This window comes from Nannospalax galili, unplaced genomic scaffold, assembly GCF_000622305.1.
Source record: "Nannospalax galili isolate Female #2095 unplaced genomic scaffold, S.galili_v1.0 scaffold205, whole genome shotgun sequence".
Classification (NCBI taxonomy): domain Eukaryota; kingdom Metazoa; phylum Chordata; class Mammalia; order Rodentia; family Spalacidae; genus Nannospalax; species Nannospalax galili.
Genome location: NW_008353921.1, coordinates 1,100,982 through 1,116,523, shown reverse-complemented (window position 1 = coordinate 1,116,523; position 15,542 = coordinate 1,100,982). Strand labels below are relative to the sequence as shown.

The 15,542-nt window shown below is 43.3% G+C and overlaps 1 protein-coding gene across 6 annotated transcripts in view; it reads left to right on the top strand.

Annotated features, from left to right (window-relative positions):
• Ptprt (protein tyrosine phosphatase receptor type T) overlaps positions 1-15,542 on the top strand; it is a 1,217,152-nt gene that overhangs the window by 912,684 nt on the left and 288,926 nt on the right. For all 6 annotated transcript variants that reach the window (XM_029554985.1, XM_029554983.1, XM_029554981.1 and 3 more), the window contains 2 exons: positions 11,369-11,570; positions 12,835-12,937. In XM_029554985.1, the coding sequence (XP_029410845.1) occupies positions 11,369-11,570; positions 12,835-12,937 (305 nt within the window). The remainder of the gene's footprint in view (positions 1-11,368; positions 11,571-12,834; positions 12,938-15,542) is intronic.

The window sequence follows — 15,542 nt, the reverse complement described above, 5'->3', positions numbered from 1 at the left end:
CAACAAAGGGGTTATCGTCTAGGAGTGAAACTGGAGGTCACTCTGAGACAGAAACTAAAATTAGAATTTGTGTTTTATCCTTGAAGAATCTGAGGCTTAGAGAGGTTAAACAAATTGCTTCAGTTAACACAGTAAAGCAGTTACTCATTTTCACACTAAAGGAAAAGAAATGCTGAACAAAGACCCAGTAAGTCTCTTTGTTGACTGGGGAGTTGGCTAGGTCAGTAAGTACTGGCTTTGCAAGCACAAGGACCCAAGTTTGATTGCCATCACCTACATGAAAGAGCTAGGCATGATGGCATGTGCTTTTATACCAGACGTTGGAGAGGCAGAAACAAGCAGACCCTAGGGCTTCCTGGCCAAGCAGCTTAGCCCAATGGGAGAGCTCCAGGCCAGTGAGAGACCCTGTCTCAAAAATAATGTGGACAGTATTCCTGAGGAAAAGCACCCAAGGTTGCTGTATTAGTTACTTTTCTGTTGGACGTGATAAGACACCATGACCAAGGGAGTTTATAAAAGGAAGTGTTTATTTGAGCTTATGGTTCCAGAGGAATTAAGAGTCCATCATCGCAGGGAGGCATGGTGGCAAGAGGTGGTCAGATCAGGGGCAGAAAGCTAAGCAGCACTTATATCTTCAAACAGAGCACAACTGGAGATCAGCAAGGCTTAAGACTCCCTGAGCCTGCCCCAGTAACATGTTTCTTTGAGCACAGCCACACCATCTAAGACCTCCCAAAACAGTGCCACCAACTTGGGCAAAAATATCCAAATACATGGAACCTATGGGGGACATTCTCATTCAAACCATCAGTTGTTCTCTGGCCTCCACCCACATGTGTATAGACATGCACATGCATCCCCCCACATGCACATGTTTACATATGCAAAACTTCTACACACACAGGAACATACAGACACAAAGATCCTTGCCCTCTTAGAGATTTAAGTGTAGAGTAGGGGTCAAGAATATTTTTCTTAAAAAGATCAGAATTATTTTAGGCAGGGTGGACCATGGGGTCTCTGTCTCAGGTCCTTAATTGTGTTGTTGCAATGTGGAAGCAGCCATAGGAAATGAATGAATGAACCACGTACCTATGCTCCAATAATATCTTATTCACAAAAGCAGGCACTGAGCTAGATTTGGGTTATATAGGCCATGTTTTATCAACCTCTGGGCTGATAAATAGAAGGCAGGTGGCTAGAAAATGGAAGGAGAGGAAACACTGACGAAATAATTGTATGATTCATATACAGCCAGTGAGTCAAAGGAGTGATAGTGTCTGCATGCTTTGGGGAATATAAAGTAGGAGTAGCTGGGATTCAGATTGCTCAGGAAAAGTATTGCTCTCTGTGAGATCTAAAGATGAGGAGTCATGACTAAACGAGGAGAAAGCATAGAAGGTGTTCTGAGAACAAAATAACCTATGTAGAGGCTCTGTGGAGAAAGGAACTATTTGTCTTTTCAAGTTCTGAAATGGAGCTTTCAAGGCAGGAGAGCAGAAGTCAGCCAGGACACTGAGCTGCTTAATACCACAGAGTAAGAATGCAGTCTCACCCCTAAGAACTACAGAAAATTGTTGTTCTTATGGCACTATTGGGTTTTTCTAGAACCTGCTCTGATTTCTGAATAGGAATCTGTGCTGGATAGCGTCAGTTGTTAACTTGACACACATGAGAAGAGGGAACCTCAACAAAGGCTTTGCCTCCATCAGCTTGACCTGTAACCATGTCTGTGAGGTATTTTCTTAATTGTTCATTAATGTGGAAGGGCCCAGCCCATTGTGGGTACAGCCACTGCTGGGCAGGTGGTCCTAGGTTTTATAAGAAAGCAGGCTGAGCACAAGCCAGAGGGAACAAGCCAGCAAGCAGCTGAATTTGCTTATGGTTTGTGCTTCAGTTTCTGCCTCCAAGTTCCTGTCCTGCCTGAGTTCCTGCTTTGTTTTCCCTAGATGCTGGACTGTTGCCTGGAAGAGGAGAATGAAATAAACCCTTTCCTCCCCCAATTTGCTTTTGGTCAGGGTTTTATCACAACAATAGAAAATAACTAGAACACAATCACGCTGTCATCAGCCACTGTTGCCAGCCACTGTCGCCCAAGATTTCTCCATCTCTTGTGCCATCAGACAAACCATATAATATATTTTTATGTGTTTTTATTATGGTTTATGCCCTTGGGTAGGGAGGGGATAAGTAGGGGAACTTACAAAGAGACAAGCACTCTTGCGCTCCCCAGCTCAGAGCCTGCCAATCCAGACCACTCCTGGCCCATCCATAGTCTCTGTTAACTTTTGTCCACACATCTTGGGCCCGCAATCTCACCCAAGGTCAGTAAATGCCCCCTCTCAAGTCCATGTGGGTGAGACACAGAGACCATCTTTCCCTCCAAGATGGCGCCACAAGCCCCTCCTTCCATCACTAACTCTCCACAGTCAATTCTTGGCAGCAGGCCCCACCCCTTGGAGGAACCAGGCCCCCCTGGGGAACACAGCCAGCAAAAAGGACAACCTTGAGCATTTGTTGCAGCCAGAATCATCAGCCTCTAGACCCCTGGGTTCACGTGTAGCTGGGCGCCTGTCCCCACTACCCCCTTCATTTTGTGCTTGCCAATTTAATAAATGTTCCCTTTGCTCCACCTCCAAACAGAGATCCATGTTGGATTTTTCACTGGCCGCCATGCCTGCAGCACATTTTTCTCACCTTTCTTCTTTCCATCCTCAGCCTGATCCCCCACTAACTTGGTAAAACTTGCAAGTTAAATTTTTCAAAGAGTGTTTCTGACAAAGCAGTGGGAATTAGATTTGGTGAAGCCCTTCATAAAAAATTGAAGACATGCTATATTAACATACATTGATTTATTCATAGTGTTTCATTACAAGTAAGTGAGGATCCTGTAATACCAGGAAAGGTTAGGAGAGCAGGGGAGCACGGTATATTATATTGACAGCTCCGTAGAAATTGAGTTGCTTTTGGATTGAATTTGGAGTGCAGGAAAGGAGCTGGCTAGTAAATAAGGCATGAGCTTTACCTCCCAGCATCTGTACATCAATGTGGTTGCCACCAGCCCAGGTAGGGGGACTGGGACCGATTTTTGAGAGACTGTAAACACACATCCTCTCCACTGGTGTGCTGGAGTCCCTGGCCACAGGCAAACCTCTAGCATCTCCGTCTTCTGTTGCTAGGACACGGTCATGGGAGTCCAGCTCTACACCTGCCCTACTTGCTCTCTGCTCTGCAGTCATCCTGGGCTTTTCTATGGGTGAGCCTTTTGCCACCTCAGGCCTTTGCCTATCCTGTTGCCTCTGCTTGGATGCTAGAGGGCTTTTGCTTGTGCTCTGACTCCATTACAACTCTCAGGTTCAGATCCTTTCTGTCCTGAGACCCTTTCCCACGCATTGCATCAGCGTTGCTCAGAAGCAGCCTCGAAGAATCCAATGCTGAACAGATGACAGGGAAATTTAGAAACACTAGCAAAAAAATAAGGAGTAGGAAAAAGAAAGTAATGTCATCAATGAATGTTGTATTAAATGCTAATAAAACATTATTTATTTGTGCATGTCTGTGTGTGTGAGTATAAGAATGTATTTTTAAGTAGCTATCTTGGGAGGCAGAGGAGCTGGGTCCCCCAGGTTAATGCAGGAGAAGGGTGTGGGGAATAAATGTGGTTGTTGGGAGCACCCCAGCAGGAAAAGCATGGAGAGGTGGGGGTTGCAATGTTTGCTTCATCTGGAAGTAGGAAGGGGTGATCCAAGGGAATACTCAGACCAAACTGGTAGCTGGCTGTGGATGGATGTGCGTGCACAGGCACTGCTTACCGAAAATCCCAAATTCATCAGCACTTTGAGCTTCTCCTCCTGGGCTCACTCTGATTCTAGCCAAGTCTGGCCTCACACTTTAAGCACACGGCATTGTCTGCTGTGTCGTGCAGGAGAGGGAAATCACTCGTCTCTAGTGTGTTTGGTGCTGCTATCAGGAATAGCAAATTGCTTACTTCTAAATAACCTAAATAATGATGATATGCTTCCCTTTTAACCTGGGTTTGGCTGTTCTAGAAGAATGGGGTAGTCTTTTTTTTTAATGTTTCATTTATTTATTTACTATGTGTTTAGGGGAGGTATGCATGCATATATCAATGCATACATGTGGAGATCAGAGGATAGCTTTTATGAGTCAGCCTGTCCTTCTACCATGCAGGTCCCTAGGGATTGAATTTAGGTCATCAAGCCTGGTGGCAAGCATCTGAAACCACTGAACCATCTTTTTTTAATATTTATTTTATTTTATGTAAATGAGTGTAATGCCTGCATATATGTAAGTGCACCCATGTTGTGCAATGCCCACAGAGGTCAAAAGAGGGTATCAAATTCCTTGGAATTGGAGTTACAGACTGTTATTAGGTGCCTTGTGGATACTGAGATTTGAACCCATGTCTTCTGCAAGAGCAACCAGTGCTCTTAACCACTGAACCATCTTAGGCACAGCATGAGACATTCTTGATAGAAGATAACAATGTTAGCCATCTAGATAGCTGTCTCTTCTGTCTTTGAAATGGGAGTTTCTGGGGGATGAGGCCTGACTTCTATTCATTTGGGGATTCTTAGAGAGAGACACGGTGGATTTGTCCATGTGGGCCAAGCAGTGTGGTAGAGAATAATAAACCCAGGCTTCCGGGTTGAGATTTGGGTTCAGTTCATGGCCAGTGATAGATTATTGAGTAAGTGTGAGAATGCATGATTTACAACTGTGTATGACAGCCCAGATGCATCTCAGAAGCATAAGGTAATAAGGAAGGCAGGCACAAAGGAGCACTGCTGCAGGAGTCTGCTTTCACAGGCCGCCCTTGCTAGGGAGGAGCAGGAAGAACTGGAAGGAGACAGGAAGAGAAGGTCTGGAAATACTGTTTCCTGATTATATAATTATCTAGTTTGCAGAAGTTCATCAAGCTGTATGCTTCTCTGTGCATTGAACTTTAACATTTTCCTTTTTCATTAATTGTGTGTGTGTGTGTGTGTGTGTGTGAGAGAGAGAGAGAGAGAGAGAGAGAGAGAGAGAGAGAGAGAGAGAGAGAGTGAGATTTCACATGTGGAGGTCAGAGGACCGCTTTCAGGAGTTGGTTCCCTCCTTCCACCATGTTGATGTGCCTTGCTATGGTGCAGTCTACTCCAGGCTAGCTGGTCAGTGAACTTCCTGTCTCCTCTCATTTTACCATAAGAGTACTGGAATTACAGAGGCATGCCACCACATCTGACTTTTTATGTGGGCTCTAGGGATCAAGCTTGGGAAATCAGGCTTATGGAGCTAACACTTTTATTTCCTGAGCCATCTAGCCAGCCGCTAATAAAATATTTAAAAATATGTTGATTTTTAGGGGCTGGAGAGATGGCTCAGCAGTTAAGAACCCTGACTGTTCTTGTAGAAGACCCGGGTTTGAATCCCAGCACCCGTATGGCAGCTAACAACTGTCCGTAACTCCAGGGGATCCAACAGCCTCTTCTGTCTTCTGCTGGCATTGCAAGTACACTTGCCTATATGTAGGCAATATACACATACACATAAAATAAAAATAATTTTAAAAATATTGATTTAAAAAAAAAATATTTTATTGAGCTTTTGTAATTTCATACAAGAGCTCTTAATCAAATTTAGGCTCCCTCCCCCATCCATGTCTCCCCCATCTCCCTACCAGACTTCATGTATTCCACCATACATGTTAAGTCCTATCCATTCAGGGATTTGTACCCAAATGTCCTTCAGTGTAAATTTTTCCACTGGAGTCTAGTCAGCCCATCTAGAGATCATATTTAAGGCATAGTCTCCCTCACCCAGCAGCAGTCTCCAATAGTTCTTAGTCTAAGGCCAGCCCTCCATCAACTTCTCTCCTCCCCTCTGGGCCCTTGTTTAATTGAGTTGGCATGGGTCCTGTGCTTGATGCCACCATTGCCTCAAGGTCACATGTGCAAGCACCAGTGTCCTGAAAGCCTCTGCATCCCTGTGTTCATGAACAAGCCCTGGTTCTTACAGTCTTTCTGCCCCCTCTTCTGCAATGGTCCCTGAGATGTAGGTGGATCAGGTTCTGTATAGGAGTCCTATCCTACACTCTAATTAAAGCTCATGAAACATAGTGGAACCAAGGGGTAGAGAGAAAACTAATGCATCCCTCAACTCTCATCAGTAAACCTCCCTTACACAGCGGAGTGTGATGCACACAGAAGACCACAACTGTCTTAAGTTTTATTGCTGTTTTTTTATCATCGGTGGTGGTGTTTGTAGCCATCCAGCATCTCTGACTCTTACAGTCTTTCTACCCGCTCTTCTGCAGTGATCGCTGAGCCTTGGAAGGAGAGGGTGTGATATAGGTGTCCCATTTAGGGATGAGTATTCTGTAGTCTCTTATTCTCTGCATGTTGATCAGTTGTGGGTCTCTGTGTTAATTTCAATCTACTATAAGAAGAAGCTTCTCTAGTGGGAGTTCAGTGATACACTAATCTATGGATATAACAAGTCATTAGGAGCCGGTTAATACTACGCCCACTTAGAAGAATAACAGTAGTAGGTTCTCCCCTATGGCCTGCTGACCTGTCTAACCACAGGTTATTGGCCCTGAAAACTGGGTCAGGTATGGTGTTCATCTTGTGAAGCAGACCTTAAATCCAGTCTGAAAGTGATTGGTTACTCCACTATTGCACCAAAGGACATATCTTGCCAGATCAATTGTTATTGTGGCCCACAGGGTTCAGAGCTGGGTACTGTTGATGATTACTTTTCCCTTCTGGTAGTATGCATGACCCCTTCCAGCACTATGAAAACTAGCCAATAAAGATGAAAATTTGGGGTTGGTGCCAACTTTATTTCTCCTTGTTTGTTGTATGACTCGTGTATGTAGTGCAGTAGATAAATAAAAGAATGCTTGTGCTTGCCTGCATAAGACTTGTAAAAGGAAGCTGGTCGACATTCTAGCATGGAGGGTTGAGGGACACATGAGCCCCACCACTAGATGTGGACCTGGTGATAACTGAGCACTTCTGGAGAAGGGAAAGTCAGTTTTCTTTAAGGGTGAGGCCCCTGGTAGGTAGACCATGCTGCGATGAATGGCCCACACCCATGAATATATATATGGACAGCACAAATTGAACTTGATAGGTTTTTTATGAAACAGGTTTTTTTATGAAACAGCAACAACAACAAAAAGAGGATACAGTGGGAGAGGATGGGGAGGACATACACAGGACTTGGAACAATTGCGCTGGAACTAACCTGGAAGCCTCCTCCCTGAAGATTAGCTATTGTAGCATCAGAGGATACATGGAAACTGCTAATGGAGAAAACCAATCAGTGATCCAACTCAGCTGTAAAACGTCATAACCACAACAAGGACTAGTGCAGGAAACTATCTTTGTTTGTGCAGTAGCAGTACTTTTGTTTCTAGTCATCAACAGCAATCTAATTGGATTTAAAGCCTCCTCAGTGAGAGGGAACTCGTGTGTGGTACTGTAAACATATGGAGTGGTGATAGACCCTAGAGAAAAATTTACATCTGTCCCATCCCTAGACAAACCTAATTTCTTACTGTATGCTAAACATATATCCCTATATTTACAGACAAGTATACCTCTCATCGTTAATCACAGAAGATTCTTTTTGCAACAGATGGAGACTATTACAGAGTTTTACAACAGGTCAGATACAGATAATTGGTGTCTGTGAGATGCCCAGCCCTAAGTGACACATTTACAATGCAATCCCTACACCTAAGGCTCAGGAAATATAGGTGAAGAGGGGGGATAAAATATTAATACATCTCTCAAATTTCACCAGTGAAGCTCCCTCATGCAACATATGGTGATTAGCACAGAAAGCCACAACTGACCAAAATGTAGAGAATAAGACTGCAGAGTGCTTGTCCCTGGATAGGACTCCTGTATTAACCTCAGCCACCATGGCTCAGAGACCATTGAGGAAGAGGGGTGGAAAGAATGTAAGAGGCTGGGGTGGTAGGTGACCACAGGACATAGTTTTCCATGTTTCTGGGAACTTGCTCGTATGAACTTACAGTAATGGTGACAGCATGCACAAGACCCATGCAAACTTAAACAAAAATCCAGCATAGAACTGAGAAAATGGGAAAGAAGCCCCAATCTTAGCTAAAGAACTATTGGCAACTGATCGCTGCTGGGTGAGGGAGAGTTGGTCTTCCTTAAGGGAGTGACGCTAATAGATTGACCAGGCTCCAGTAAATTAACTCACACTGAAGGACATCTGGGGACATAAGCTTGACTCACTAGGCCTCAATGTATATGACTGAATTCATGAAATCCAGCAGGGGGCAATAGAGGTGTGGGGACAGGGGAGGGAGACTAAATTTGATCAAGATGTATTACATGAAATGCATAAGAATTAAATTAAAAATTAAAAAATAGTACACAAAGTTGGGTGGGGAGGTGGAGGTAGATCGAGCAGGAGTTAGGAGGAGAAGTGGGGTGGATATGATCAAAATAGAATGTGTGAAATTAATAAAAATATTGTACTTAATGAAAAAGAATCCTATGTTTGCTGCTTTAACAACTATGGAATTTCAACCTGTGGCACCCATGCTGTGATCAATGGAGGCCAGCATTCAGCACACAAATACCATTAGTTACTCTGATGGCGGGATAAGTGCCGAAATAGTGACCACTTCAAGACTTATGTACCTTGCTGTAGCTGTGACATCCATCTGTGTGGCCAGTGGACACAAAGCCTTACAGAGTATAAGTGGGTTTAATCATTGCCAAACTCGTGAGATAAGTCACATGGAGCACGGGCTTCACATCATCATCCGTCTGCAGTGGATTGGGACTTCACTACAGACAGTCTGAAAAGTGCTGACTTAATGCACGTTATTTCCAGTTGCGCATCTCCTTCATGAAAATAACTATCTGGATTCCTCCAACAAGATGAGAGAAAGCACTGTTGGTGTGGAGCATAGGCTGTGTGATCTGAATTTCTCTTCTTTTTCATGTGTATGTGTGTGTGGTATGTGCATGTGTGTATATGTGTGTTATCATGGGCATGGGTGTGGTGAACATCTGTACATATGTGTCCATACTCATGTGCTCATATGGAGGCCCAGGGTTGATATTAGGAATCTTCTCTGGTCACTCTTCTATCTTCTCCATTGAGACAGGGTCTCTCAATCAAACCCAGAGCTTGTCAATACAGCTAGTCTCACCCCTGCCTCCACCTTCCACGTCTAGAATTACAGATGGGTGCTGCTGTGCCCATCTGGAATTCACAGGGGTTCTGGGGATCTGAATTGGAAAGTGCTTTAACCACTGAATAATATCCACAGCCCATGGTCTGGATTTTTCACAAGGTCTTCTGAATAATTTATCCTGGACTGCTACATTTAGGCACCACTCTACAGCAGATGATGCCCCATTCTGTGGCAACTCACCATATGGGGCTACTGCACTTTTGATGTGTGGCTAGTCCAAATTGAGATATGCTGTAAGTGTGAAATAAATACCAGATCTCTAAGACTTCAAATGAATAATGGAGTCTTAAATTAAGTAATCTCATTAAATATTTTAATGTAGCTAGCATATTGAAATGATAGTATCATGGATCTATTGTGTACAACAAGATACATTATTAAAATTAATTCACCTTTTTATTGTTACTATAGAATATTTTTATTAATTTTGTTGCACTGAAATTTAATACATATAATATTTTGTGATACTCTCCATCCCCCCCCCCTTTTTAATCTCCCTCCCACCTCTTCCAGTCTGCCCTTACTGCTCCACAAATCTCTTCTCTTTATTGACGGTTTTTTGGTTTTATTGTGTCCCACTGAGTTTAAGCTGGACATCTGTGTGACCATAGACTTTGAACTATCCATCTGAGCCCGGTGAGCTCCGCAGTGATTCCATGACTGGATAATATGCCTTCCCCTTTACATGGTCTGTAAGTTGCCAGTACTTCAGCAGTAAGCGTTGAGGTCACATGAGCCCCTCCCTGATCCATACCTGACAGTTGGCTCAGATCGTCTTGTGCAGCCCAGTGCCAGTGACAGCTGCAGCTGTGAGTTCATGATTGCCATGGTTGCGCTGTGCTGAGAAGGTGGCATTTTGTAGCCCTTTTCCTGTCTTTGGTCACTCAAATTCATTCTGCCCCCTGTTCCATGATGATCCCTGAGCCTTAAGGATGTGTTTTAAATGTCTTAATTGAGACTGAGCCCTTATCTCATTCTCAGCATTTTGTGAAGTCATGGATCTCTGCATTTACTGCTGTTCACTATGAAGAGAGGCTTCTCTAAGACAGAGAGCATCCTTTGTGGATATAAACATAGACATGTAGAAGGCAGTTTGGAGCTATGTCAACTTAGCTAAGTAACAGTATAAGAAGAGGACCATAGTCATGAGTTTTTTGTTTGTTTGTTGTTTTTTTTAACTGTATTTGTAGCACCCGGCATGCATTATGTCTCATGGAAGTAGAGAGTACCTGGTCACCCAGTCAGCAGTCATGCCACTCTTGGAAAGGTGGGCAAAGCTTACCTGGCAGGTTGGTATTATAGTTCACAGAGTTCAGAGCTAGGCAAAACCTTGATGCCGTCACTCCACCAGCTCCTGTATAGTACCATTCAGTAATATGAAATCTAACCAGCCAGAAGGAAGCTTCCAGCTCAGTTCCAGTTTTATTTTTCTATATCTTACATCTAAAATGTGTGGTGTCTTCAGCAATAGGGTCTTATCAACTAGTTCTGGTGGGCAGCCAAGATGAATGACAAGATCCTGAATTGTTTTGGGGGCCTCTGGGCTCCCCCTGACCAGCATATTCCTGTGGAGATATCACCTATCTAGCACTGGAAGTTTTGTTTTCGCGACCCATTGCTTTTAGGACTGGCATTATCTAGCCATGGGAGGTATCTGCCTTCAAACTCTCTTTGCTATTTTTTAACTGGATTGCAAGATAGTAGATTTCCATGTGACTTTTTTTCATACCCTCTTCATCTTGTTTAACCCTCCCCCACCCCATCCTCTCTAAACCCCCCACCCATCACTCTCCCTCTCCACCCACATTTTACTATGTGCTACTGCCTCCCTTCCCTTAAAGCAACTGCCTCACAACTGTTCCTCTTCTGAACTCCAGAATCCAGGAGACTATAGAATATTTAAGATGACATATTCTGATTATGTTACACATGGCTGTGCCACAGTGTTGGCAGAGTATTCAGGGCTAGGGCTGTCTATAAGGTAGGCAGTAGTAGTTCTGCATAAACTGCTGGCCTGGGTGCCTATCCTTACCTCTTCTTTTTGATGCTATTTGCAAATGAACTCCCTTAGTTACTAAGTAGGGTGTTTATGTGCTTGCTTGTCATTTTGTCATGCAGATTAACTACAAGGCCGTTGGCTCACTGGATCCAAGTGCTGACCTGTCCAGCCAAAGGGGGAAAGTGTTCAAGCTGCGGAATGAAACCCACCACCTCTTCGTGGGTCTGTACCCAGGGACCACCTACTCCTTCACTATCAAGGCCAGTACAGTCAAGGGCTTTGGACCTCCAGTCACCACTCGGATTGCCACCAAGATTTCAGGTATTTCTTTTAGAAAGGGAGGAAGGAAAGAGCTTGTCCCCCTCACCCCTGACCCCTTTCCTAATTTTCCTGTAGTAAAAGGAGCTAGAGCTAGCTGTCACTATGGGGTAATAGAACACTTTGAACAATAAAGTTCCTATTGGGTTGAGAAAAAAAGTCCAATTGATAAATTTTATACAGTGTAAAAATGTATTAATTAGGGAGCAGTTCACCAATTAACCTGCCACAGAGTTGCACTATATAGTGTGACACAGTGAAAGACAAAGTGAGAAAAAGAGAACAAGAACAAAAAACTTGGTTTGTAAATTTATTTGCAGAAATAATCTTCTTTTTCTAATGCAAGACACCCAGCATTGGCTCTCATGAGGTATCTGATGAATAACTGAATGAATGAATGATTCTGACCCAGTGCCAGTGGCCCAAGATTGCAAACTGCCTTGACCAATAGGGTATCCTGCACCATGAGGAAGCATGAACATAGAATGATTCCAGAACTCTCTTTTGTGCTTTCATATTTTAGAATATCTACACAATAAGTATCATGCATACTTATTTCGCATGTGGTTTTGCAAAAATCATGAATTCTTTTGTAGCTTAATGTTTCCACTTATCCTTATCCCATAAGTATTTCCCGCGTTGCTACATTGCTTTCATTATAATGTTCTGTCAAGTGGATGGACGTAATTTAATTAAACATTCCCTCGTGGCTGGATGTATGTGGTGCTTCCATGTTTTCATAAAATAATGCTTCAATAAACATGTTACAAAATAAAGTTTAAATCGTTGATTGGGATTATAACTTTAGGATTTAATTCAGAAATTGAAAAAAAAAGGGCGAATTAAAAGATGTGGGTCTTAATAGCTCTTAATACAAATGGCTAAATTACCCTTTCAAAGGATTGGATTTAGTCGCACTCCTGTGGGGGGAGAGGGCCTCCAGAAAAAACATGGAACTAATTCATCATTGCTTTAATTTGCATCTAAAAGTGTTTGACAAGGTTGACTCTGTTTTCATGTCTTTATTAAGTGCTTATACTTCCCTCATATATCTAATTTTGCTGAGTAGATGCAAACCTTTTTGATAATGTGCTCATCACCTCCCAGGACTAGTGCATCTGTGGGAACCTGCAAAGGCCTCTGACATGGTGGGCCTCTCATTTGCCCACTTTAGTCATCAGGAGTCTTTAAGGTTGGCATCAAAGGGATGTGTTGAATGAGGTTTGAGACTGTGCTTGTTCACCTCTAGTTTCTCTCTCCTTCCCAGCTCCATCAATGCCTGAATATGACACAGACACCCCCCTGAATGAAACAGACACAACCATCACTGTGATGCTGAAACCTGCCCAGTCCCGGGGAGCCCCTGTCAGGTGAGGAGGTTGGAGTCTGCAGCTTTCCTTCTCTGTACCACACACATCCAGGTGAATCAGGTGACTGGCAATGTGCCTGGGTGAGATAACCAGGACCAAGATTTCCCAGAGGGAAGAGGGTCAGCAGCTCAAAGCCCATTTCAGAGGGCACCACTGAGCCAGGATCCCCTCATCCTACAATGGGATGTTCAGAAGGAACATGCTGATAGCGACCTGAAATGGTCAGAGAACTTTCTGGAACATAATTATGGAAAATGTAGTTATTAGGTTGAAAACCTAGACACATTGCTCTGGCAAGATTACCTGACTTACTGCCATACAGACAGACTTACTGAGTTCTCCAGTGGACCTGCTTAGAGATTGCTCATGGGATGAACCCCAGGAACTGGTTCAGCCTGGAGGCATGGAGCCCCACAGGGGCCCTGCCTTCAAGGTCACACTGCTGTTTTTTTCAAGAGTTTGTTGGGCTCATATGGGTACCTAAGTAGCAAAAGCATCTCAGTAGCGAGTCCAACTTCTGCAAGTTCATGGCTATCAGGAGGGCAGGCATTTCTCTTTTTTTACTGTATTTTTTAATTGAATTTTTGTGCACTTCATACAACATATCTTAATCATATTTAGACCCCTTCCCCATCTACACCTCCAATGGCATACCCACTGAATTTCATGCATTCTGTCATATATATTAAAGCCTATCGAGTCAAGTTTGTGTACCCAGATGACCCTTGGTGTGAGTTCATCCACTAGAGCCTGTTCAGTTTATCTAACATCACTCCCTTAAAGAGGATCAACTGTCTCTCACCCAGCAGTGATCAGCTGCCAATAGTTAGTTCCTCAGCTGAAGCTGGGGTCTCCTGCCCATTTTCCATTCTATGTTGGGTTTTTGTCTGTTTCATTTTGCATGGGTCTTGTGCATCCTGTCACCATTGCTCTAAGTTCCCAGAGGCCTGGAAGACCGTTTCCTTATGTCTACGCACTACCCCTGGCTCTTACAATCTTTCTGCCTCCTCTTCCACAATGGTTCCTGATCCCTGGGTGGGCAAGGTTTAATATAGGAGTCCTATCCAGGGACATGCATTCTGTGATCTCTTATTCTCTACACTTTGGCCAGTTGTGACCTTCTGTGTTCACTACCCTCTGGTGCATGAAGAAGAGTTTGCTGGTAAGAGTTGAGAGATGCCTTAGTAGTCTCCTTACCTCCTGTTCTGCTATGCTCTATGAGCCTTAGATGTAGAGTTCCCATTATAGATGTGTCACTTAGGGCTGTGTATCTCACACACATTTATTCTGTGTGTGTGACCAGTGTAATATCCCCATCTGTTGCACAAAAGGGGCTTCTTTAGGAGTGGTAAATGGTATACTTGTCTGTAAATAGAAGGATCCATATTTAGTATACAGCATCTCTTTTAAATAAGTACTGTTTGTACAAGGCAAAGATGTTTCCTGCTGGCAAAATGCTCAGAATTCCAGGTCTTGGGATCTTAGTCCCTTGAAATGAGCAGAAACGTGGATGGAGCTTTCAGGTTGGCACAGTTCAGTTCAGTAAGCATGAAGGAAAAACCTTATGAACAGTGAATGGGGTGTGTGGGTTGAAGGCAAAAATGACTCATTTGGTATACGTTTTCATTAAGTGTCTCAGGCACTGTTTAAGGGCTTGGCATAATGGTAGTGAACTAATCATATTTTCAAAGGAAGTCAAACTGCGGTTAGACAGAAACATGAAGACATGGCTACAATACTGTGCGTCCTTGTGGAAATCTGTACAAGTGGTTATGAACAGGAAAGGTGACAGAGATGTGTAAGATTTCATTCAAGTTTCCAGTATGGACCAAAGCACACAGGAGAGGGCAACTTGCTGAAATGGAAACAGCTATATCTGGTTAAGTTTTCTTTAACCTAAAGAACAAGGCCATAGCAATGAAATGGAAGCAGGGTATGTTTGAGACACTTGGGTTTATTTGAGGGTCATGTGGACTGCAAGAGACTACCTCACAACATCATCACTTTATGTGTCCCTGAAGGCCTAAATGCAGCCTGGAAGGAGGCTCTTGAGATAGTCCTGACCTTCATTTTTAACCTATATCTAAGTCTACCAAGAAATTACAGGAGCAGAGCACATAGAAACCAAGAAAGAATGAACCAAGAAAAAAATGTAGATATTCTTGCCTAGTCTGAAGATTACATGACATCCCATCCTGTGGGGCCAAATGAATCTGGCCCTATAGCAGATCTGGATGATGTTTGTGGACCTATAACCACAAGCATTTGTCTGGCATTCTGTGTGTCAAAGGTCAGAACCATCCTACCTGTGATAAGCCATACCAGATGCTAGTTTTAGGTCTAACTGAAATACTCATCCCCTGTGTTTTCTCCAGCTACTCTGATGTAACATTCTCATTTAATTTATTTCAACAAACTGTGAGATGTTCTCTTCATTTTCAGATGAGGAAGCTGAGATGCAGAAAAAAGGGAAGTGAGATCTTAAAAAAGAGTCTATTAGATTCTATTGTTCTGTGCCTGTGGTCATGCACAACACTCTGCGAAAAGCTCTATCCAATTTGCAGATATGAAAATTGAGATAAACAGAGCTAAGTGAGTTCACTCA